This window comes from Mastomys coucha, unplaced genomic scaffold (assembly GCF_008632895.1).
Source record: "Mastomys coucha isolate ucsf_1 unplaced genomic scaffold, UCSF_Mcou_1 pScaffold21, whole genome shotgun sequence".
Taxonomy (NCBI): domain Eukaryota; kingdom Metazoa; phylum Chordata; class Mammalia; order Rodentia; family Muridae; genus Mastomys; species Mastomys coucha.
Genome location: NW_022196904.1, coordinates 107,357,780 through 107,384,044, shown reverse-complemented (window position 1 = coordinate 107,384,044; position 26,265 = coordinate 107,357,780). Strand labels below are relative to the sequence as shown.

Genomic DNA, 26,265 nt, shown 5'->3' with positions numbered 1-26,265 from the left:
CTGGGGAGGCGAATGTGAAGTCTCCCCCACCCCTTTGAGCCCACCACTCTATTACCACCCTGCCAGAATCTCCAGTCTAGATGTTTTCCAACCCCTGATGCTTGTGAACGTGGGTGAATCTCCATGGTAACAAACATGATTGAACCACTGTCAACTGATGGTTGAACTAAGCCTCTACCCAGTCACCTCTCTCTGGAAGTCAGAGAATGGGGATAATTGTCTCCAACTCTCCACTCATGGTCTTTCTGGTTGTCAGTCCCACCCTTAAGTTACCTAGAGGTCCCAGGGAAAAAGCAGTGTCATTGGCATACAAAAGGTATGCTCCTTACTATAGGGACCCGAAATGTCCTAGAAACTCTGTGCCAGGTTCTGGGTATAGACACCAAACATGAATTTTTTTTACTTATAGTTGGGCTCTGCCACTTGACTGGTGGGTGATATTAGACTTGTGCCTGAACCCTAATAGTGTCACTGTCATCATCACCATCCTCATCACCAGGTTCTCTGAGAGCTGGATGAGATCACACTTGGACCATGCCCAGTACATATTGTCTGCAGTGGCTGTGGTTCATTTGTATCCTGAATGTGGCAGGTTTCTCATGTGTCAGTTCCAAGTGGGTTTGGGGATGAAGTTGAGAATGGGGGCTTGAAGTCTAGACTGAAAGTGATAGGACTCAGAGTCCTAAACTGTTCCCCACACTGACACTCCCCTGGAGTAGCCTCTGAGAGGCCTATTCGAAACCTGATGCCCAGAGCTGCACCAGAGCCCAGTTCCCCAGAGTGCCCACTCCCTGATAGCCAAAGAGCATGTGGGTGAATACCACCTTGCTGTGAATTATCTGAAATATAAAAGGAAGGATCTCTAGGATGTCATGAAGTTTGCTGGAATGAGAGGTTTGCTGAGCTGGGTGCTAGGCAGGGAATTAGGGGACAAGGGTGAGAAGAAGGTGGTTGTGATGACTCATTTGACTGGCAAACAGGATGCTGAGGGTGATGGGGAGGACCTCTGTGATCTGCATTAATCTAAAGTTCAGATCCCTAAGTGATCTTATCTAAACCAGTGACTTGAAACAACACTGCTTTGGGCCTGAGATATGACCTTATGCTGTGCGCATATGAAGAGTGAAACCACTCACAAAGTGGCTGGGGAGCAAGAGGAGAGTGACCAATGTCCTTCATTCTCCCTTAAGGACAAACCCGCAGGCATCAAAAGGCCTCCAAATAGGTCACACACCTCTAACAACTGAAAACTCCACCTCATATAACACCAAGGTAGGGGCCACGCCTTTGACACATGGAGCATCAAAAAACTTTCTTGTGCAAACTATGGCAACTCTTGAATTCCAGTTTCTCCTTCCTTTCTTAGCTCAGCATCATTTATGCAGGGGAGGCTTGGGAAGATGAGTTCCCATAGAATTTCTTACTTTTTTTTTTTTTTTTTGGTTTTTCGAGATAGGGTTTCTCTGTATAGCCCTGGCTGTCCTGGAACTCACTCTGTAGACCAGGCTGGCCTCGAACTCAGAAATCCGCCTGCCTCTGCCTCCCAAGTGCTGGGATTAAAGGCGTGCGCCACCACAGCCCGGCCAGAATTTCTTACTCTTTATGATACATGCCCTTGGCCTATTTAAGTCATTGCATAAGTAGGTCATTGGTTATGGGAGTTGTTTATAAACTAGAAATGCCGTCACAGGGTCTCTCACCTGTCTGAGCCACTGCTACATCCTGTGGTCACTCAGACAGTGCCTGATTATTGAGCACTGGAGATTAGTAAGACATGCCTCTGGATGTGTCTGCCCAGAAATGATTAGACCATGAAGGTTATGTCCTAATGAATGGTTTGATCCATTGGTAGATTCTCCATTTCAATAGACTGTTGTCAAGCGGTAAAGCTGTGGAAGGTGGAGTCTGGTTAGAGGAGATGCATCCCTGGGGCACATCCTTGAGGGCCCTAGCTTCCCTGTCCCTCTACTGGTCTACTCAGTTTCCTGTTTCCCACAATGTGAGCAGAAACCTCCAAAGCTATGAGCTAAAGTAAACCCTCTTCCCTTCCGCTGGGTATATATCCAGGCTTTGGTCACAGCAATGCAGAGTCTAACTCAGCTACCTATCAGCTCTCCACTGAGGTCACTGGGTAGATGGAGACCAGGCAGCATACCTAGCCTGGGCTCAGGTTGGGGCTGAGCACTTGCAATAAGATGCTCACTGGCTGCCTAGTTGGTACAGAATGAATCTGGCTCCTTTGTGATGGAGTGGCTGGATCAGAAGTAGGTTGGCTGTGTCTGGATGGCCATTGAGTCTAAGACAGAAACTCTCAGACACCATAATGCTGACCTGCTCTCCAAGCTTTCTTGGAGGACTGAGTGCCACACACAAAGCTATAAGCAAACAGTTCACTGGGCAGCATTTACAGCAGGTCTGCTGTGTGCCAGAAGCATCGGGAAGATGGAGATACTGCTCCGAATGAGCTCTCAGCCCTGAGGAGCAGAAAGAAAAAGAGAAGGCTGGGGTGTGGCTCAGTGGGTGAAATGTTTCCCTAGCATGGGCAAAGGCTTGGGTTCTCTCCCCAGCACTGCTTAAAACAAACATGGTAGAGCATGTCTGAATTTCCAGGACTCAAGAGGTAGAGACAAGAAGGATCAGAAGTTCAAGGCCATCCTCATCTACTTGTTGAGTTTGAGACAAGCCTGTCTTACATGAAACTTGTCTAATAAATAAATGAATGAATAAATATTTTTTTAAAAAAGAGGAGGAAAGGTAAGGAAAAGAAACATAAAATAGGGCCTTACCTTGCTTGTACACATAGTCAAGAACTTACATTTGGAAGTCCATCTTAGAAGGAAACTAAGAATATTTTTATAACTTAATCATAGCTAAGTATCTTTTTAAATGGTCAAAAAAGAGTACAAACCATAGAAGGAGCAAATGAATGCATTTACCACATGAAGTTGGTGGGCTTCTTTTAGACCAGAAGCTCTGGTAAGACATGAAGACAAGCTGTGAGCTGGGGAATGTGTTTGCACTAATGTGTTGGTTTGCCAGCATGACATAATTAAGTACTGCACATGGGCAGCTCAAAACAGAGAGGTTAGCTGTTCCCCTGATTCTGGAAGGTGTTGCTTGAGCCATGTGCCCTTGGCACAAAGGAAGGGTCTGCTCTGCACTTCTCTTAGTTTTCCATGGTTTGCTGTCCATCCGTTGTGTCCTCTGTCATCTAGGCATACACTGTCATCTGCATGTGTATTCTCTGTATTTAAGTCTGTTTCCCCTTTTTAGGGATGTCAACCATATTGGGTCGGGGTCCTCCCTCTCCAGAACAGCTTAATCTTGACCAACTACCTGTCAGGACTGTTTAAAATAAGGAAGGTCTTTCTAACATGCTTTGGGGTTGAAATTGAACACAGCAAGTATTTTTTTTGGGGGGGGGGCACATAACTCCAGCCACCTATAACTGCCGAATGATTAGTATCTGTAATATTGAAGGTCTTTTGTACATTAGTAAGAAAAGAATAATAGCCAGTAGAAAAATGAGCAAAAAGAAATGGACAAGATTTTCAAAGTCCTGAAGAAAATACCCATTCTCCTGAGCAGTCAGGAAAACACAAACTAAACTCCCTGACCAGCTACTCATCTGCTGTGGTTTGAGTATGAAATGTCCCTCACAGGCTCGTGCGTTGAAAACGATGCTGCTTGGGAAGGTTGTAGACCTTTAGGAGGAGATACCTTGATGGAAGAAATATGTCACTGGGCCTGGGCCATCAATTTCTTCTTTCCTCCCGCCAGCCCCCTAACCCCAACTATGCTCCCTTGAATCCCTCCTTGTACCCCCTCTCAAGCTGATAGTCTCTTTTTCTTTAAGTATATTTGTTACATACATATAGATAAATGTAGGTGCATACATGTATACATGCTCTCTCTCTCACACACACACACAAAATCTGCTGAGTCTATTTTGCTGGTGGTAGTATATACATGATTTCCAGGCTGACCACTCTGAGTTGGACAGCCAATAAGAGGCCTATCCCTGGGAGAAGCAAATTCTCCTTCCCCCAGCGTTTAATAGCTCATCGTCTAGGAGTAGGATGACATTTCCTCCCTTCCACATTAACATGTCCATTGATATCGCTATCATCGGGTCTTGCTAACACAACCATCTCAAGGAAGGAATTTCTCAGCAGACGTCTTGTCTCTTACAATCTCTTCACCCCATCTTCCCCAGTGTTTCCTGAGCCATAGATGCAGGAGCTGTGGTGTAAATGTAACCCTTGGGGCATTGCTCACTAGCCCCCGGAAGCTGGCTAGGTTTCCAGTGCCTGGGATGACGTCCCTCCTGTTTAAGTGAACCTTAGGTCCAATTAGACAGCTGTTGGTTGATACCCACCAACATGTGGGTGCCACTTACTGTGCCTTTATTCCTATCTTGCCAGGCTAGTAATTGTGGTTCATAGGTGTTGCTGCTGGGCAGACTATTTAATTGCCCTCTTCCTTGGCAGCTTCTATAGTGTTTTCTGGAACCATGGAAGCTAAACCATAGGAAAGAGTCTTCTAGGTCAGGCCGAGTTCCATTCATCTGAGTCCTGTGTCCTAAGTGTGTGGTATTATTGTCAGCAGTAGGAGCCCATCCTCAACCCTTCAGAGTCAACCAAGGGCTACACTGATGACCTCTGTTGTTGCTTGGATTATCCTAAACAACCCTTCAAAGGTTGTTCCTACTTGTGTCTGGTACTAGGATTTTAGTATTGTTAGACAGTTTTGTTTGACTATGGTTCTTGTGGGGAGCATTGTCAACTCAAATGGCTTAATTTCCTTTAATATGTATGTGTGTATAAATATCTATATAAACATGTATCTTAATGTATATATTTATGTATACATACACACCAACTGTGTGTATAACTTTAGGTAAGTATAAAATAATGTGAGTCTTTATCAAACAACCTCAGTGTATTTGTCCATCCTTCTCCTTCTGTATTGACCTCCCTCCCTTCCCCTCTAGTTAGAGCCCACCCCCATTATTCCATTTCTCTGGGGTTTTCAGTGTGACCATCATCATCATGCTCCTGTTGCCATGCCTTACCTGCCATGATAGACTGTGACCCTTTGGAACTGTAAGCTGGAATTAAACCCTTTCCCTTTAAAATTGCTTTGGGAAGGTATTTTATCACAGCCTTCTGTCAATGAACTAAGACATCACTGGACAAGAATGATGAAAGGCTTGACCATGGCAGACAGATACAGCCCACTGTGTTATCACCCACATTGTGGGCATGGAGAGGACCTTAGACTTTGATGGAAAGTCAGAAATCAATGGCTCTCAACAAGAGGACAGACAGTAATCCTCTCCTGAGCATGATTTTGCTTTCGATGGGCTCACCAGGGTCAAACATGATCTAAAGATGTAAATGGAAAATTTGTGAAATGATTCATAAGTTTTAAACAGCTTATTATAGTACATTATTCTGATTCTTTTTTTTTAAAAGATTTATTTATTTCACGTATGTGAGTAAACTGCTGCTGTCTTCAGACACACCAGAAGAGGGCATCGGATCCCATTACAGATGGTTGTGAGCCACCATGTGGTTGCTGGGAATTGAACTCAAGACCTCTGGAAGAGCAGTCAGCGCTCTTAACCACTGAGCCATCTCTCCAGCCCCCCCTCCCCCGATTCTTCTTATATTATTAATATGCCTAATCTATAGTAAATTTAGTTTAACTGTAGGTAAACATGAGTAGAGAAGTCATGGTATGTATAGACTATTATTATCTGTGATTTTAGGCACCCACTGAAAATTGGACCATATCCCCCATCAATAAGTGATAAAGGGGGACTAATGAACATTAAATTGACACCTGACTGGATAATTCTGCTAATTTTCTTGTCATTGGGACAAAATACTTAATAGAAGCAACTTTAAGGGAGGGGTTTTCTTTGGCTCACAGTTCAGATGTGTAGTTCATCATGTCAGGGACAGTGTGGTGACTAGAGCATCTTGGTCCATGGTAGAAAATGCTTGGGGCTGGGCACAACACTCCTCATCCTAGTAGCAGAAACAGATAAGAAACCTTCAAGACCTGCCCCAGTGAACTGCTTCCACCAGCTAATCCCTATGTCCCAAAGGTTCCATAGTCTCTCCAAACAGCACTGGCAGCTGGGGACCAATATTCAAACCCAGCGTTACATTCAAGCCATGACAATAATCCATTGGAGAATGTGAACAGCCATATGTTAGGAGTCACCATGACCTTGCACCCATTTGTTCAAGCATTAATACTCCTTTCCAGTCCCATCCCCCCGACCTCCAGGCTCAGATTCAAATCTTGTCTACTGGTGACCATGAAGTTAGCTTACTCCTTTGGCAACCAATCCTGTCAATAAAAGATCTTACTGTTTCTTGAGCTGATTATCCTACCTTAGGGTCTATGAGAAGGATATAATCTAAAAGAACATTCCTAAGTATTCCATAGAGGTCACTACAAATAGCTGGGTGGGGCTGGGGGCTAGGAAGATTTCTTAGCTGCATAAACATGATCAGATCCCTAGCACTAGAGACAGTGGATTCCCTGGAGCAAGCCAGTTAGTAAGACTAGCTGTACCTGTGAGCTATGGGTTTTATTGAGCGATCATGTCTCAATGAATATGGTAGAGAGGAATTGAGGAAGATTCCCTTATGTCAGCCTCTGGACAACATACATACACATAAACACAAATGTGCACACATATAAACACACACATGCACATACTACACACAAACTAATTATCTATCAATAGGAAAATAGTTATAATCCAGTGTAGAATATAAGACAATACTTTTATGGCTGATGCGCAGCTACGTCATTATGTGGGAAATGTATGTGTTGAAGATTTTCTACAAGAAAACATTGGAATCTGCCTGTGTCCTCAGCAGGACACAAGCTATGTAAATACAGGCAACTGTATGGACAGAGGTGAGAGGAGACAAGGACATACTGATCAAGTGTGTGAAGTGCTGTATTTTGTAAATACTAAAATGTGTTTTTCTGGAAAATGGATTTTGCTTAAAAAAAATTCTTTAGAAAGGTTGTTTGAACAGTGAATTAGGAAACAAAAGGCTTCTCCCAGGTGGTCAGGATAAAGACAAGGGGACCGTAGGGCAGCTGTGTTTGTGTCTCATTAAAAGCTGTGTGCACACTTGTGAAGCTTTCTGTGAGGATATGAGCAGGAGCAGGAGTGTTTAGAAGCACTTCAAAGAAAGCCTGTGAGGAGAGAATCTGGCTCTTGTTTTCCCCAGAAAATGTCCTCTGTCCCAGATGGTTTTCTTTGATTTCCTTTTTATTGATTAGAGCTTGACTGCAGAAGAGGATTTGCATTTTCATTTTCTTCCTTCCTCCCTCCCTCCCTCCCTTCCTTCCTTCCTTCCTTCCTTCCTTCCTTCCTTCCTTCCTTCCTTCCTTTCTACTACTTTTCTTTTCTTTTCTTTTCCTTCCCTATCTTTTTCTTTTTCTTTTAGCCTGGGTGGAGAGCTATGGCATTTGCAGGGTGAGCTGCTGGGAGAGCTGGCAGGGAGGCCTCTGGATTCATTTGAGTAATTTACAGACTGTCTATTTTGGGTCTTCTTAGCCCACCCCACGTGGTGCTACTCAATTAAGCTCATCAGGCTTTTATAAAAAAGGAAATGAGGCTTGTTTATTTGTGACATCTCCTCAAAAGGGAAAAGTCAGAAATGATTCTTCCACCCAGTTGCTCCTCCCGCCCAGTTGCTCCTCCCACCCCGTTGTTCTTCCACCCAGTTGCTCCTCCCACTCAGTTGCTCCTCCCACCTCAGCTTCCAGTCTCCTGAGGCTAATAAGGACAGTGACAGACTTGTCTTGCTCATGTCCACTTGGGGGTCATGATGTGACAGTGGTTCTGTCTCCATTTGGGGGATTGCGTAGCTTGGTCTCAGGATCCCCCATACTGGAGTGGCGTGAAGTGCATGCATACAACTTGAATGTGCAGTCACGTTCCCACAGAGCCACTGTGAATTAAAAATATTGAAAGCTGAAAGCATGCTGTAGTCTGCATCCTTATTAACCCCCATTGTGGTGAAAGCTTGAGTCTCAGTCAGTGCTACAGCAAGGTGATGGGGCCTTTAAGTGGGACATAACGGAAGGTCTTTAGGTCACTGGGGATGTGCCACTAAAGGGGCCCAAGATGTCTTCTCCTCTTTAGCTGTCCTGTGTGGTCCAGAGGGGGACCTGTGGCAGACCTATGTAGTGCGTTTATTAAGTGCATGGAGACCATAAGAGCAGCAGGAGCAGACAAGCAGTGAGCAGATAAGAGCAAGTGAGATAGGAAATGCATTGATGAACTGTAACCTGCTGTTCAGGCTCACTGAGAAGCTGGCCCTGGAAGCAGGCACCTCCCGCAAGCCATCAAGCCAGGTGTTTACAACATCTGACAGAGATGCCTAAGAGAATAAACAAGGCAATGCCATCAGGGATCACAAGCATCTGACAGAAATACACTGGGGAAGAAGTGGTCACCTTGGCTCTCACTCCAGTCCCTCTGGGGTCTAGCTTATGGGTTCTGTTTCCCATGGTAGGCATTTTTATACTGTGGGAAGAACAATAGTGACCCCCATTGAAGGCCGTATACTATCTCATGCTTCTCAAGGGCACTGTGTTTTTAGCCCTCTTAACTCCTTGCTACAGAATTAGAGGGCAGCCTGCCTCCAAGGCAGGGATCTTTGGAGGGCACTTTGAGACCAACATGATTGGGTCTGGAATGGGAGGAGGTACCTGCTCCCTGTGCAGCTTCTCAGTGAGCTAGAACAGCAATGGCAATTCACCAATGCACATTTCACCCGCCATGATATTAGTGATCTGTTCCACCACGAACTCCCACTGTGATACCCTGCCTCACACAGCCCCAGAGCAAAGGGTGTGGTGGATTCAAACCCCATAAACTTTTTCTCTTTATAAACTGATAGTCTCAGGCATTTAGTGAGAATGACAGAAATGGCATCTAACCTTCCAAACGTTACAGTTGAGTAGAAGAGCACCCTTGTGGACTGGTGTCTTCCCTTGTCCTTGCATGAGTGGTGTGAGCTATATCTGCTGCTCATAATATCACAAGAGAGAAACTACAGATATATGCCCCACCCCCCAACTCAGGCAATGATCAAAATACTAGACTCCAAGACAATATGGAAAAAAGAAATGCCAAGTTGAGTCACTGGAAGTGAGGGACTGTCCTTATCCATGTGCCACATGTGTCCCAGGGTAGCTGTGAATGTGGCCTGACACATTTATAAATGATAATGTCATAATTTCAAAAGATTGGACACTCCCATCCTGTATAGGGATAGCCAGATGGGCACTGTGATGGCCTTTATGGGGAACACAAAGACATCTGGTAAGGACAGAGTGCCACAAAGAATATAAAACATGGTTGCGTGATGGTGAGACCAGGCTGTTTTCAATTCAATGAAGAGCTTAGATGAGAAGGTGACATTTGAGATTTCCCTGGGAACTGCAGGATTCCTGCACCAGCCATCACCTCATGTTTTCTTCCTTTGTTTAGTCTGTGTCTCTCTGTTTCTCTGCCTGTCTGTCTGTCTCTCTTTCTTTCTGTCTGTCTGTCATCTCTTCTTTCTTTCTCTGTGTATATAAGTGTATCTGTCTCTGTGTGTATGTCCTCTCTCTGTCTCTCTAGGTACAATCTCTCTGTCTTTCTATGCATATCTCTCTGTGCATGTGTGTGTGTATGTGTGTGTCTGTCTCTCTGTGAGGGTCTGCCTCTCTCCGTCTCTCTGTGTGTTATCTCTCTGTCTCTCTATGTGCATCTCTCTGTGTATGAGTGTGTCAGGTATATATATGAATGTATCTGTGTGAACGAATGCACATGGGAGTCTGAGGAGGACATCCGTTGTCTTGTCCTGCTTCACTACTCTTGGCTTCATTTCTTGAGATAGAGTCTCTTACTGAATATGGAGCTAGACTGGTGGCCAGCAAGCCTCAGTGATCACACACACACACACACACACACACACACACACACAGCACTGGAGTTACAGACAGATACATGGCCATGCCCATCTTTTTCTACATAGATGCTGGGGATTTGAATTCAGGTCCTCATACTTGGGCAGCACATAATCTCACCCATTTGTCTCCCCCAGGCCCCGGCTTTCTAATTTCTCAATAATTCCTTATTTATGAAATATCATATTCTTGCCCCCAAAATATACATCTCTCTTATTTGAAATAGAGATGGGGGTCCCACTTGCTCCTACAGGGGTCCCAAGTACACCTCCATCCTGCTTAAGTGGGAGGATACCCCTATCTTCCCCACTTACCAACTCAATAACTTGAAATTAGTTGCCTGGGGTAGAACTCTTTATAAAGGAGAGCCATAATTTACTTTCTTCAAAATCTAAGCTATTAACTATCTCAGCTACTTTGTTATTAATAACAAGCTACTTGGAACTTTGTGTTATGAAGAGGAGGAATTCAGGACCTAAGCAAGAAAAGGCAATGGGGTTAGAGCAAAGGCTCCCTGCTTCTATCCGTCTGCTGGGTGTCAACATCCTTGCAATATTTCTCTGCTACAAGATAAGTTTGACAAAATCCTGCTTACATTTCAGGACCTGTCCCTTGTACCTCCTTCTCCAGGAAGCCTTGGTGACCACATCCTGCTGTGGGTGGATCAAACCTGAGGCTCTCTAGTGTGCTGTAGGCCTTTGATGGCTTTTTGGATGGAGGTTAAGTTCATATAATATTAATGTAGTCATTTTAAAGTCTACAGTTCATTGGTGTTGGTTCCCTCAGTGGTGTAACAACCATCATACCTACCTAGTTCCAGAACATTCCATCACTCAGACAAGGCGATGGTACCCATAACGTGACCATCCTGAATTTCCCATCTTCTCAGATCCTGGAAAACACCACTATGATCTCTCTTGCTGTGTCATTTCTCTTGTTGCTATGATAAAATGCCTGCAAAAAGCAGCTTAAGGAAGCTTAGTTGGCTCATTTGAGCTTTCAGACAGTCATGGTGGGGAAGGCATGGTGGCAGGAGAGAAAGGCAGCTAGTCACACTGTCTGAATTCAGGGAACAGAGAAATGAAAGCTGGTCCTCAGCTCAGACTGGGACCCCAGTCCATGGGGCAGTGGGTTCCACATTCAGGGTGCTCCTTCCCTCTTCAATTAAGCCTCCCTGGAAACATCCCCACAGACACACCGAGGTATATAAAATCACCTAAGAGTGATTTGACTCGGTCAAGTGGACCGTGAAGGTTAACTGCCACAGCATGTACATTCCTCTCTTGGGTACTTTATTCATGGGATCATACGGCACGTAATCCTTTGTGTCAAGCATGCTTTCCAGGTTCATCTGTGTAGCATGTGTCAGTAATTCATTCCTTTATTTAAACAGTGTGTGTGTGTGTGTAAGCTTGTGTGCACATGCATGAGCACAAGTACCACAGCACATGTTTGGAGGTTGGAGGACAACTTTCAGGAGTTGGTTCTTTCCTCCCATTCTGGGTTTTAGAGATGTGACTCAGGTCCTCAGGCTGGTTGTCTTTAACAAAATCTCAAACGTTTGGTTTTACCAATAAAGACTCAGAACGCAAATGCTGGGATGAAAGCCTGCTAGCTTAGAGAGGCAGAGAAAACACCCAACTGACCTTCCTCCTCAGCAGACATCCCAAAAGGAACCTCTCCCTTACCACACTGTCTCAAAATCCCTTCAAACTGGAAGTCCCTCCCCCCTACTTCCTGCGTGTCTCTCTGTCCTCCTGACTTCCTCCTATTCTCTATAGTTTTTTTTTTCCTGTGTTCACTCCCTGTCAACTGGTGGCTTGCCCTGCCTCTTGACCTATGGTTATGGTTGCCTTTATTTAATCCTGTTTATGATAATCAGAAAGCTCTTTGATTAAAGGTGGATGCTAGGGCCGAGACACACCCCATCTAGAAACAGGTTTTTTTTTTTTTTCAGTAAATAACACAATCTCGGGTTTCACAGTGTGATCAACTATCCTGCAACAGAGGCTTTGATGGAATGTGCCTTTACCCACTAAGCTGTGGAGCCAGCCCATATTCTTTCTTATGACTGAAGAACATTTAATCGTGTACATATACCATACTGCTGCTCCACTTACTAATGGATGCTGGGCTGTCATGAATAGCACTGCCATGAACATCTGGTACAGTTTTGTTGGATTCTCTCTTGGTTTGGCTTGGGTCTTTTTGAGACAGGGTCCAAGTTGGTCTTGAACTCATGAGCCTCCCACCTCCCCCCTCCCAGATGCTGAGGTTCCCCCACTTAAAGCCTAGCTCATGGATAAGTTTTTTGTGTGAAGATCTATTTTCTCTAGTAGCATAATTGCTGGATCCATGATGACTGTGTGTCAAATTTTGTACATATGGGTACAATGTTGTATCTGTATGTATGTGTGCGGTATGTATGCATGTGTGTGATATGTATGCACACTCATATAAAGTTTAGATGTCAGTGTTGCTGGTGTTCCTCAGTCATTTGCCACCTGATGTTATGAAACAATGTCTCCCTGAACCAGGGGCTCACTAATTGGCTGGGCTAGCTAACCAGCAAGCTCTAGGAACCCACCTGTCTCTGCCTCCTGGCATTGGGATTCCAGTGCTGTCTCTTACGTGGGTTCTAGTGATCCTGCTGTCCTTATGATTTGAGATCAGATGACAACTTGCAGGCATCAACTCTCTCTGACTGCCTTGTGGGTTCTGGTGGCCGGGCATGGCAGCAAGTGATTTTACCCATGGAGCAATCTTGCCAATCCTGTTTTCTGCCTCTGTGTATTCATTTGTTTGTCGTGATGATAGCTATGCTGGTAGGCATGCAGTCCCTGGTTCTCTGATTTGTTTTTTTGCCTCTCCTTACCCAATAGATTATGTATGGCTTGCTAAATGTCTATGACTGCACCTTAATTGCCAAGGTCACGCAAGACTAAACACAGGAGCTAAGCTTGCATCTTGCAGGTCTCATTCATAATATGAACTGCATGGTTTGGATGGATTCTGTCATTTGTGAAGGGGGAGTCTCTAGAAGGACAGAATAGCAGCTGTAGAGGGATGGAGTCTGGCCTGTGGTGATGTCTTATGGGCAGTTTGCTGTGGTGGTCACAACTACGACGCCCTCTGGGCTGAGGGTCCAGGGACTGTTCACGGAACCATCAAGGCCTCTACCATTGTTCAGTTAGCCTTCTCTTTAGTTTTCACTGACTGTCCCTCAGGCTACAAATTGATCACTCCCATGATGAGCCAGAAGAAGAGCAACTGGATCAATGTGCATGCTTCCCTGGGAGGAGAAGAGTGGGTGCTATGGTGTTGATGTGGGGTGGACAAGGGAGGCAGAGGGGAAGGAAGCTTGAAGCCTACAGTAACAGAAGGATAAAAGAGTTTGGCTTTATTTAAGACAAGAAACACTTAGAAAAACAATGAGGAAGCTCATTGAAGAAAAACAATTCTCCAGGAAGCTGCCCTGGAGAATCCAGTCAGTGGCCCAAGTAGACAGCAATGCTATCTATCTGCCCTTGAAGATGGCAGAAAGGACCCAAGAGGTCCCTGAGCACTGAGGGCTCAGGTAATGGCCTCCTGTCCTCTTTCATTTCCTCTGAGAATGGCCAAAGCTGAGCAGGCTCCCACTGGGGCAGCTACTGAGCAGCTTGCCATGGCTCCCATGGATGCCTCTAGAATCCAGCCACACTCCAGCCATCTTACCTTTCATTCTATTCTTTAAACACTTCAAGTTTATCCCTTTGTGTTTAGGCAGGCTGACAGTGAGCTGTTAATCCACCCCACCACCATCCCCCAGCTCCACATAGAAGGCATCATGAGTCAAGAAGCTTGTAGATATTAGAAAAAAGGAGGGAGGTGCTATTCCGGATTATAAGCCTGGGAAGGAGACAGCTCTTGACAACCTGATGGCTTCCTCTAGCCTGGGCTCTTGTGGAATCTCAGCCTCACTGACAGGAACACAGGCATGCATGCCTGCAGGGTCAGCCGCTAAGGATGCTGTGCCTTCCAGGCCCCAGAGGACCAGCAGGAGGCTACAAGCAGCTACACCAAGGCCCTGAAGTGTTCTTGTGACCCAGAGTACCAAGTCAACTTTCCTGTCTTGAGCCTCTGACCCTCCAGGCCAAGGCAGGAAAACCAGGTGGGATATAATGACAAGGGCAGGTCTCACCAAAAGGGTAGTATGAGGTATTAAAATGACACTATTTTTTTCAAGTCCTAAGATGGAACCCTTATGGTTGCTAGGCAAATGCTGTACTACTGAACTACATCTCCAGCCCTATCAGAGGCAGCATGTATCTGTATGTGCGTGCATATGTATACATATATGTGGGAATACATGTTTGTGTGGGTATGCACATGCTTACAGGTATATACATACTTGTGTATCTGTACATACTTGTGTATCATTGTGCTGGCATAGGGAATACAGCCATGAGACTTTGTAGAGGACCATCATGATGGCATAGGGAATACAGCCATGAGACTTTGTAGAGGACCATCATGATGGCATAGGGAGCACAGCCATGAGACTTTGTAGAGGACCATCATGATGGCATAGGGAGCACAGCCATGAGACTTTGTAGAGGACCATCATGATGGCATAGGGAGCACAGCCATGAGATTTAGTAGATGGGCAGAGATTTGGCTCAGTCTTCACCCAGGATCAATGATGGAATTCCTACTGAGGGGTGCCTCCAAAGGAAGAGAGATTCTATCTAAATCAACCTTGCTGGAGATTGGCTGGGTGACTAGACACATTCTTTGGGATGGTGGAAGAGAGGAACCTAACCTAACAGTAAAGATGTCAGATATTAACAGCAGGGGTTTTGGGGCCACCAAGGGCTCAGTATAAGGGTATCTGCCCCCAACTACCAAATAAATAAAATAAATAGAAAGAGAGAAAGGGAGGAGTTCTTGATAAGTGAAGTGAGCAGGGCCTTTGGCTAAAACTGGCTTTTCACAAGTAAGTGCACAGATGGGCCCAGGACTAAAGTCTATCCAAGCAATCTTCATTGATTGCCAAGTGGGAACATGGGCCCAGCACTGGCAGACCTTCCTGTTTTTCAAGCAAAGAAAGAATTCTTTTTTTTTTTTATATGAAGTAGCTTGATCTTTAAAAATACATAACAATCACTAACTGTCTGTTTCAATGTGATGTGAGCCAAGCCAAATGCACAGGCTACAAGTTTGAAACCTGTAGTTAACTGTGAGGTTGTTTCTTGTTTATTGGTTAACTTGATCCACATAGGAATCTGGTTTTGTCGTTTTGTGTTTGAGACGAGGTTTCATGTAGCCCTGGCTGGCCTAGAACTTCCTATGTGGACCAGCTTGACCTCAAACTCATCCAGATTTGCCTGACTCTGCCTCTCAAATGCTGCAATTAAAGGTGTGCACCTCCATGCTCAGGCCATATAAGAATCTCTTGGCTTGAGTCTTCATCTGTCAACAATAAACATTGTTGTGATAAACATTGTTTTAGACCTGCCATTTGCTATTGGTTTGTTGGAAGGGGTAGAGAACATGGATGGATGGATGGATGGATGGATGGATGCGTGGATGGATGCATGGATGGATGCATGAATACATGGATGGAAGGATGGATGAAACATCTTTAGAGACACATTCTGAAGTATTACTAATAAAATGGTGTATGTCTAGAAGGTACTCTAGAATCATATATGAGGTTGAATGAAGATGTAGTCAAATCTAGATTGATCATGAGGTGATCCCTGAACCTACATGATGGTGTATGTGTGTGTTGTGTATGTTGTGTATGTGTGTGTGTTGTGTGTATGTGTGTGTGTGTGTGTGTTGAGGTTCCTTAGATGGTTTTGACTTCTGATACACCCTGGGAATGTTTATTTTAATGTCCTGATCACCTAGAGATGTTTTCTGGGGGGCCACACAGATAAAGTTACATCCTACTTGGGACTTCATTGAAAATATTCAGCTAAATTTTTATACATAGAGGTAAGTACAAATAAAACACCATTTGGTGAAAGTTTATAACCGATGCAGTTGGCCAGTGAGTACATGGAGAATGATTCACTTCTCGGAAGTGGCTGACAATTTTTTTTTCATAATTCTTTAAAACCTAGAGACATGAAAATGAAGTGTTTGTCTTCTAAGCAGCATGGAGTCATCCGTCCTGGGTATCTATACAGATTCCTGTAAGTGTGGCTGCCCTGGTGTAGAGGGAGAGCGAATGTACTGAGCATGGTTGTAGTAAGGGTGTGTGTGATTGCCCTGGTGTAGAGGGAGAACGAATGTACTGAGCATGGTTGTAGTAAGGGTGTGTGTGATTGCCCTGGCGTAGGGGGAGAGCTAATGTACTGAGCGTGGTTGTAGTAAGGGTGTTGGGCTCTGTTGTTAGCTACAGGTTAAGAACAGCATCTTACCCAGGTAGCCCTCTGCTGGTGAAAGAGTCTAGGATCATGTCTCCTGTTCCAACTACAGCTTTCCAGTTGTGTGTCTTTGGACCAAGTCTCATTTTCAGCATCTGTTAAACAAAGTAATCATTATTGCCTCTTGGACTAATGAGGATTAAATTAGTTGTTATATGTGGAACACTGAGCACAGCACTTGGCAGTCACTTCCATTGTTCACATGCTGGGTTGTTGCTGTTAGAGCTTCTAAGAGAAGAAAACACTTTCTGAGATAGACAAGAACATAATTGGATACAGAAGCTAAAAAAATGTCAAACATGGTTTAGTTGGTGAAACACTTGTTTGTACTCCTGATGATTTAAGTTCAGTCCCCAGAACCTCCATAAAATTTCTAGGCATGGTAGCCCATGTTTGTAATCCCAACATTGGGGGGCAGAGATAGGAGGATCCCGGAGGCTCACTGGCCAGCCAGTCTAGCCTATTTTATGAGCTCCAGACCCATAAGAAATCCTGTCTCAAATGAGGTGGATGGTGGTCAAAAGGATGACACTCAGGTTTGTCTGTCCTCTTGCATCCATACAAATTCACACACATGTACACATAAAAGTGTCTTCCTGTGTGCACATATATGTGTACATACACTCAGATGTAAGTAAAAGGCACCCACTATTTACTGGTCCGCTCTCAGCCACTTTGTTGTGGGTTTTGGGAACCAGTTTCCTGTACCACAGACACAAAAGCAGAAAAGTGAGAAAGCAGACTTCTGATGGTGTTCTTCCCTCCAGAATGAAGTGGAGCTGGGGGAGCTGCTGCTTTCTCTAAATTACCTTCCCAGTGCTGGCAGACTGAACGTGGACATCATTCGAGCCAAGCAACTCCTGCAGACAGATGTGAGCCAGGGTTCAGGTACAGTATAATCCCTTATCCACTAAGTCTCTGAGGTGTTCTCTGTTGGGTGAGGGACCTGGCTTGGGTTGTGTTGTGTTGTGTTGTAGTGTTGTGTTGTGCGTGTCCTGGATGCTGTTGCTAAGGTAACAGAAAGGTGGGCAGCATCTAGAACTATAATACTAGTTCAAAAAGGAAAATAAATGATCTGCTATGCCTTAGGATGAAGCAGGTCAGGGATAGAATCTCGGGAACCCTCTCACACATGTGGCCAGCTGGGGTTACTTCTGAAATCTGTTTTCTCTTACAAGTTCCTGAGAAGTAACTTGCTTTTCCACATACTATGCCTGTAATGCAGATGCCATGCTCTAGGTGGCGATAGTGCACAAGTGATTGGATCAGCCAGCAAAGCAGGGCCCACCCTGAGGGGTTTTTTTATAGCTCTCTTCTTTTGTATCGTAATCTTTATAAATCCCAGCTCTGAAAGAGCTACTTTGTTGTCTACTTTCTGTTAAAAAAAAAAAAAATTCAAACACATTCAACAAAAAACCGATTCTGTTCCATCTGTACATAGCCTCTTCCGTGACAGTAAAGGATGTTCAGTGGTAGAAATGCTGTCTTCCCCAGACCAATAGCCAAAGGAAGTTGTTTGTAATGAGGTGACAGCCAAATCTAGAGTGCACCTTGTGTTCTCAGAAGCCACACTATGCGACAGAGGCTTTAAGAAGGCTGGAGGAAATGCTGCTGCAGTGGCTGGAACATTCAGACCCACCACAGTGGAGAGTCAGGATGCTGCAATGAGAAAGGTGTCCAAGTGCCCGCCACTAAGTGTCTTTGTGCTGCTTGTGATCTTAGAGAAGTTACTTAACCAACTTCATCATCTCCATAGCTGTACGATGACAGTATTTATCTCACTGGATTACTTAACTAAATAGTAACTTCAACCACCTGCACAAATCCCTTTCTAAACTATAAAATGACCAAAGCATGTCATTCCTGATTCTGCCTTCACTCTCGTGAGTATGAGCTGTGAGCCCACTAGTCTGCAAATGGCTCCTGCTTCTGGATTGCTCCTACCAGCCAGATCTTAAGCAAATGGCTCCTTATCTTTAAATCTACAATTTTCCCATTTCTAAAATGAACACGGTACCAAAAAAAAAAAAAAAAATGAGAGGAGTTCAGTACATGCTGAATGAGTGGAGGAAGTGGAAAAGGAATCTGCAGATAGGAGGCTAGATGTGGGAACGGTGTTCCGACAGAACAGCTGGACACGTGGGGAATGATTGTGTGAACGTGGGGAATGATTGTGTGAAGGTAAGACTGGAGTAACGCCTGGATTAATAAATGAATCAGTGGGTAGACTGATAGAAAAATAAAAAAGAATTCAGTAGTAGAACCCTCGCCTACTGTTCAGGAGGCCCTGGACTCTGTCCTCAGCAATGAAGACTACAGAGAGATGGGGAGGGGATAGATGGTTACTCTGTTACATAGGTAACAACTTGGATGGATGGATGGATGGATGGATGGATGGATGGATGGATGGATGGAAGAATGGTTAATGTTGAATGGAGTATATTAATGACTTGATAAAAAGGTAGAAATGAATGGAGAAAAGAATGGATGAGTGATTGTATAGACAGATGGAGGGATAAATGATGGATGGATGGATGGATGATGGATGGATGGGTGGATGTATGGATGGATAGATAGATGGATGGATGGATGGACAGATAGATGTGTGGATGGATGGGAGAGCTGGAGAATGACACGATGGCTGGGAAGTTGAAGAGATGAGAGATGGCTAGACCACGTTTCATCATCTCTAGTAGTCTATAATGTTGTGTCTAATCCATAGACCCATTTGTGAAAATCCAGCTGGTACACGGACTCAAGCTTGTGAAAACTAAGAAGACATCATTCTTACGAGGCACAATCGATCCTTTTTACAATGAATCCTTCAGCTTCAAAGTTCCCCAGGAAGAACTGGAAAATGCCAGCCTAGTATTCACAGGTAAGGTAACACTATAAACACTGATGAAGCCTTGGTGAGGCATGTTCAACTTGTCCCATAAAAATGGAAGGCATCTAGAGAGAATTATACCTGATTCTGATGTTCAACTATGTAGATTTGAACCCACTCTTATCTGTAAACTTGGACAAGACCCATGGAATCTAGAATGTAATTGTTATATAATTATTAAGCTAGACTCCTCAAAACTGTTAAGTAATTTGGCAAGTTAACTCCCCTTGGCCTCGGTTTCCTCATCTCTAAAATATGGATAATTGTTATGTTTACTGTGAATAAAGAGTAATTGAGTTATGACCTTTGAATAATGCCTGATACACACTACACCATCTTTGATGATGATGGTGATGGTGGTGGTCCTGGTAATGGGGGTGGCGGTGGTGCTGATAAGTTGCTGGGTTTAATATAGGTGTAGAAAAAAACAGGCCACTTAAATCAGAAAGGAAGGTTGCAAAGGCACTAGGAAAATATAAACTTTAGGTACAGGGGTCATATGACACTCCCTGGTTGAGTTTAATCTGCTTTTCTGGGCACAATTTTGTTTAATTTAAGAGGTTACTGGCTATCTATTACTGCATAACAAATCACTCTAAATTCTAGTAGCATAAACAAATCATCAAACAGGTGTTATCTCATAGTCCCTGTCACTCAAGAGCCTTGGCAGGAGCTGAGGTTGGAGCTCAGTTGCTAGAGAACTTGCCTGGCATGTATGAAGGTCCAGGTTCAATCCTCACCACCACATACCTCAGGTGTAGTGGAGCTCGCCTGTAATCCTAGCACTCCAGAGGATCAGAAGTTCAAGGTCAGCCTAAGCTACACAGCAGGTTTGTCGACAGCTTGTGCTACATGAGATCTTGTCTTAAAAAAACAAACAAAAACAAAACAAAACAAACAAACAAACAAAAAAACGAACTCAGGCAGATCTCTGCTGTGCTGTGTAGTTCTGGCTGATTGGCTATCCCCCTCTAGGAGGCCTGCTCTGGAACTGTCAGAAACTCTCCTGCGTAGATAGTCTAAACTCCTTGTCTCTAGTTCTTTCAGGAACTCTTGCCATAGCCCAATCTGTATGCGATCCTGAGGAGATGGCTCAGAGGTAGGAGTACTCACTGCATTAGTTTAAGGAACTTGGTTCAAATCCTCAGCATTCCTGTAAAGACCAAGCATGGCTGCATGAGCTTGTAACCTCAGCACTGTGGTCTCCTTGACAGTGGCTGTCATATTCTCAAGGGAATAAGGACATAGATGACACCCACCCTCCTCCTCTGGCTTTCACATACACATGCTCCAATGTGTACATACACACACACACACACACACACACACACATACAGACCCTTCTCTTGGGTGACTTGGGTTTTCAATTGGGAAGCATTGTCAAAGTCCCTTCAGACAAGGCCTGTTTTTCTCTCTTTTTAATTACATTTGTGTGTGTGTGTGTGTGTGTGTGTACATTTGCATAACATAGTGTTTGCAAAGGGCAATTTGATAGTATCCATTCTCCTCCCCTTCTGCCACATCAGTCCTGAGGATCAAATTGAAGCTGTCAGGTTTGGCAGCAAGCACCTTGACCTGCTGAGCTCTCTTGCCTGGTCAAGATCTGCCCTTGACACACAAAAGATGTGCTTAATCCTACAAGCACTGAGGCTCATGCTCCTCGGGGCCAGTCCCATGGGAAATATTATTCCAGAGCAGGTAGACCTAGCTCCCCAGCCCATGAGGTCAGGGCTACTTACAACATCATCAGGAGCTTAAGAACATAGCCAGTGGCCATGCCTCATCCCCAGAGACTGGAGCCGAGCACTGAATCTGAACACCTGCCGCAGGACCTCACCACAGTGCTGGTGCCTGGGTTTCAGTCAGCCACAGTCAGATGAAGTACAAAAATACTCAATGGAAAATCCCACAGGCCACAGCCACACAACCTGGGGGACAGTGTACAGATGTGAGTGGTCGTGTTTATTACTGGTTACTGTTCATCCCTTACTCTGCTGTGTTTATAAGTAAAACTCTGTCATGAGTATGGACAGGAAATTACATACAGAGTTGGTGCTGTGAGCTGTTTGGTGCACCTACTGGCCTCTCAGATGGTCTTCGTACAGATAAAGGGAGGCTACTATACATATAAAGACATTACAAAGTACCCCAGATATCTCTAATGCAGAGGCACAGACATGAGTGGGAACTGCAGCTAGCTGGCATTTTATCTAAAGGGCTCTGGCTGGATATAGTAGCGGAAATGTGGACGAGTGATTTGGAGCCACAGCCTCCCCGCGCAGCTCCACAAAGCTGACTCGATTTATTCACTGACTGGGAGGCAGCAGCACTGTTGCCTCCAGGCCAAGGATCTGAATTCTAGCCAGGCTCCATGTTTTCAAACACAGCTCAGGGAAAGTCAGGTTGATCTGCAATTTAAGCATTTGCTGAGACTCCCTGGGGAAAATCTGTAATTAGCCTGGGGGCTGGGCACTCTGAACAATTCCATTCTCCAGTAGGAGGAGGATGCTCCTACCATGCAGTCAGGTGATTTTTACAGCTGAGATTTAAAAGGAAAGAAAGAAAAGAGAGGAAGATTGGTTTCCCAACTTCATAACACATGGTTCAGGACCTTTCTGGGAAATCCATGGTCATCTTCCTCGAGCAGAGGGAAATGTGAGCTGGCCACTGAAGTGCTTGGGAGGGAGGAGGGAGAAGGGAGGAGGGACCCAGAGAAGGACAAAGGGGAGGGAGAGGGTAGGTATGCTGGTTAGTCTTTTGTCAACTTGACACAGCTAGGATCATCTGGGAAGAGGAATCTCAGTTGAAAAATGTCTCCATTAGATTGGCCTACAGGCAAGTCTGTGGGGCATTTTCTTGTTTAATGATTGGCAGGAGATGGCCTAACCCAGGGGTGCTACCCCTGGGAAGGTGGTCCCAGGGTACATAAAAAAAAGCAGACTGAACAAGTTATGGGGAGCAAGCCAGTCAGCAGCACCCCTTCATGGCTTCTACATCAGCTCCTGCCTCCAGGTTCCTGCTTGACTTCCTGTCCTGACTTGCCCCAGTGATGGACTGTGATCCTGGAATGTAAACCAAGTAAACCCTTTCCTCCCGGGCTTGCTTTCGGCCGGGGTATTTATCACCGCAATAGAAAGCAAATGGCCATCGTGTGTAAGGAGGGAGGGGAAGGAACTGAGGGGAAAGGGAGGAAGGGAAAGCTAGGAGAGGAGGAGGGAAGCAGAAAGAAGAGGGAAGGGGAGGGAGAAGAGGGGAGGAAGGAATCAATAGCAGATTCTTTACAAATTTATCACCATCCACCAATTCTACTTCTCAATGTGGAAAGGGATATTAGGAATCTTAAAGCATTGGAAGGAGACTCAGGTGCTGTGCTCCTTTGTTTATCCACGACAGCTGGGGGTGGGGCAGAGAATCCCGCGATGGACAGAAGGAAAAAGAGAATCTGGCCTATGCAGACCATGAAACGTCTATTAGACATAAAAGGGAAGGCTCTCCCAAAGTCTGCTACAACATGAAGCTTGAAGTCATGTGATGTGGAATAAGCCAGCCAAAAAAAGTAACACGTATTATATAACGTAGTCAAACATCTATGAGAATGGGGGTCTCGGCTTGAGAGAGGAGCAATAGGGAGCTATTTTAAATGGAAAGATAAAAAAACAATAATACTTCTAGTCTGGGCATGATATCACACTCCTTTAAACCCAGGAGTCAGGAGTGAGAGGCAGGAGCATGGGTTCAAGACCAGCTGGGGCTTATGTAGGGAGACCCTGACAAACACACATTCAAACCTGGGCTCAAACAGTGGTGATGGTTGCACTAATATCAGTGTAGTGGTGTCACAGAATTGTATACTAAACAGTGTTAAGATGTTAGTTTTTGTGGTTTTCCCCAGGTTTGTTAGTTTGTTTTGAGACAGGGTCGAATTTGCACAGGCTAGCTCAAACTCTGTGTGTTGGTGAGGATGAATGGGATCATAAGTAAAAGCTGAGTGCTCTCTGGCTCTCTACCAACTGACTAACTGACCAACAGCCTCAGCCCTGTTGGGGCTTTTTGTTTGTTTTGTTTTGTTTTTAAATAAAGAGCCTTGTTATGTAGCCACAGCTGGACCTGAAACTTGCTATGTAGACCAGGCTGATCTCCAACTTATGGTGATTTTCCTGCCTCTGCTCTCTGCCCTCTCTGCCTCTCTTCCTCTCTCTCTGCCTCTCTTTCTGCCTCTCTGCCTCTCTGCCTCTCTCTTTGCCTCAGCATTTGCCTGCTTCCAGAGTGCTGTGGTTACAGACAGGCACCATAGGCTGGCAGGCATCAAGCCTGACAAGGACTTCTTCAAATTCTGATGACCAGACTTCAGAGCTTACAATTTTCAAACCTGCCATGGCATCTATTTCTCAAACATTTGCAGTGGCTCTCTTGCACAAATTAGGTTAACCAGACTTTGCCTGGACTATTCTGTTCCCCCACCCTCACCCCCACCTGCTGTCCGATTGCAAGTCTCCCAGGCACCAGTGTGAGAGCGAGTTCCAAGGCACCTAGTCTGTGTTTCATAATTGCCTGTCTTTCTGCAGCTGGAGCACAGCATTGGTTAATTGAATCTGCTGCAGCAGTGAGGTGGATAGGGAAGCAATGGGAACAGATCAAAGGCTGGAGGGTGGTGCTTGTAACATCTACCCTGGGAAGACCTAGGATCTAATGGGCACCAGATGGCATGCATAAGAAGTATTACATTTAAAAAGTCGGCATGGTGGTACAGGCTATAATCCTAACACTCAGGAGTGAACACAGGAGGATACTGGGATCTCAATGGCCAGAGAGTCTAGCCAATCGGTGATGGTGGTGGTGGTGGTGCTGCTGCTGCTACTAGTGTTGATGGTGCTGGTAGTGGTAATGGTGCTGATACTAGGTAGACCTACCATAGAAGGATCAGACGCTGGAGTTACAAAGACTTGGGATGAATCTTGATCCACCAATAGTCAGCTGTGACCTTCCACCTCTCTGAGCTCAGCTTCCTCACATGAAAATGCACTACATTATTCCAGTTATAGAATTAAAGGCAAAACAGCACATGGATCCGCCTGCCTCAGGCAGCCACTTGAAAAAGTTTGTCTGTTGCCTTAATCATCTCAGTGTGTGAGGGAGATGATTAGCTGATGTCGTAGGAGGCTCATAGCTCAGCTGTAGATGTTGCCCCAGCACCTTCCTCACAGAATCACCCTCGTCCCAAAGTTACCAGCTGGTACCTTGTCCAGAAACTGACACAGCTATGCCAGCCCAGCTGTAGGCGCAGACCAGTGTCGGCTCCCACAGCATCCTGCTGAGCATGTAAGACAGGCCAGAGAAAGAGCTGGGATCTGCACCAGGCTCTAGCCCCAGACCTGCTCGTGAGCAGCAAACAGCTAAGTAACACGCTCAATATCTTCACTGTCCCGCAGAGGATCATGAAGTCACCCTGACAACCAAAGACTAGAGAAGCTTGCAAAGGGGAGAGCTGGATAAGGGTCCCCACCAACCTGTGTGTGGACCCCAAGGTCAGTGGGAGTGGGTATGACCCTCAGATGGTATAACCGAGGCTTTGGGAGCTGAACTGCACGGGGGATAGTCACCAACTCCTCCACTGGTCCCTATGGGACAGACCCAGGCAGACTAAGTAGCACAGGCCTTGACAGTTGAGCTGATGGTGGAATAATGTCACACAGAAAGCCAGGCAGAAGAACCTGTGATCTGAAGAACATGGATTTACTCGTTGAAACACCAACATATGACTAGGAATTAAACAAGGTCCAGGTTCTTGGAATGTTCAAAATGTATGTTGTAATAATCCAAAATGACTTCAGTTATAAAGAACCAAGAAAACCTGACAGACTCCCTGGGAAGCATACATTGACGGGGGTTGGGGGAGGGGAGTGAGCCATAAGGCTGCCTTGGATGTTGGAATTTCCCAGGACTTCACAGTAGCTTTGACTGTGCTAAGACAATGAGTCTCAACCTGTGGGAGTCGACCCTTTTGGGGGTAGAAGGACCTTTTTACAGGGTCGTACGTATATCAGATAATGTACATATCAGATAGTTACATTATGATTCATTATGATTCATAACAGTAGCAAAATTACAGTTAGGAAGCAGCAACAGAAATAGTTTTATGGTGGGGGATCACAACATGAGGAACTGTATTAAGGGGTTCCTAACATGCAGTATTAGGAAGGTTAAGAGCCACTCTTCTAAGAAGTAGGGGCGAACCCTCTCGAGAAGAATGGTAAGAAGGAGTGTGTCCGTAAGCAACAGAGAAGTGTGGAGCGTCAGAACCAAAGATGTGGAACTGAAATAAAATGCTTGCAGGGTAAACCCCACAGCAGCCAGGAGGAGGCAGCCAGGAAAGAGTGAGCTGGAAATCAGGCCAGGATAAAGTTCCACCCAGACGTATCTGAGAACCATCAAGCTTTGTCCACCATGATGGACTCCACCCCTCAAACTATCCAGAACAAATCCTTCCTCCGTTAAGTTGCTTCTTTCAGGAAATTCATCTCTGCAATGAGCAAAGTTGCTAATGCACCTGTTGGGGATGGGCAAGCCCCAGGGAGCACACCTGCCCCGCAGGGCCTGAGAAAACAAGCCAGCAGAGGCCAGGCCTTTACCCAGCTGTGTCTCAAAGGCTACACAGAGCCACCTTGAGTTCAGGAGACCAGCCTGTGCTGGAAATCAAGAAGCAACAAAGAAGACCTCTCCCAAAGAGGTCGCTTGACCATGCTGGCCATCAGTAGGAGAAGACACAGTGCAGGAGTGTCCCTGTCTGGCATTTCCAGGGAGCCTTTTACAACCCTAGACTGGCCAGGCGGTGGTGTCGCACGCCTTTAATCCCAGCGCTTGGGAGGCAGAGGCAGGTGGGTTTCTGAGTTCGAGACCAGCCTTGTCTACAGAGTGAGTTCCAGGACAGCCAGGGCTATACAGAGAAATCCTGTCTTGGAAAAA

The 26,265-nt window shown here is 45.3% G+C and overlaps 1 protein-coding gene across 6 annotated transcripts in view; it reads left to right on the top strand.

Annotated features, from left to right (window-relative positions):
• Syt17 (synaptotagmin 17) overlaps positions 1–26,265 on the top strand; it is a 66,504-nt gene that overhangs the window by 20,890 nt on the left and 19,349 nt on the right. For all 6 annotated transcript variants that reach the window (XM_031388040.1, XM_031388039.1, XM_031388034.1 and 3 more), the window contains 2 exons: positions 17,183–17,303; positions 19,138–19,293. In XM_031388040.1, the coding sequence (XP_031243900.1) occupies positions 17,183–17,303; positions 19,138–19,293 (277 nt within the window). The remainder of the gene's footprint in view (positions 1–17,182; positions 17,304–19,137; positions 19,294–26,265) is intronic.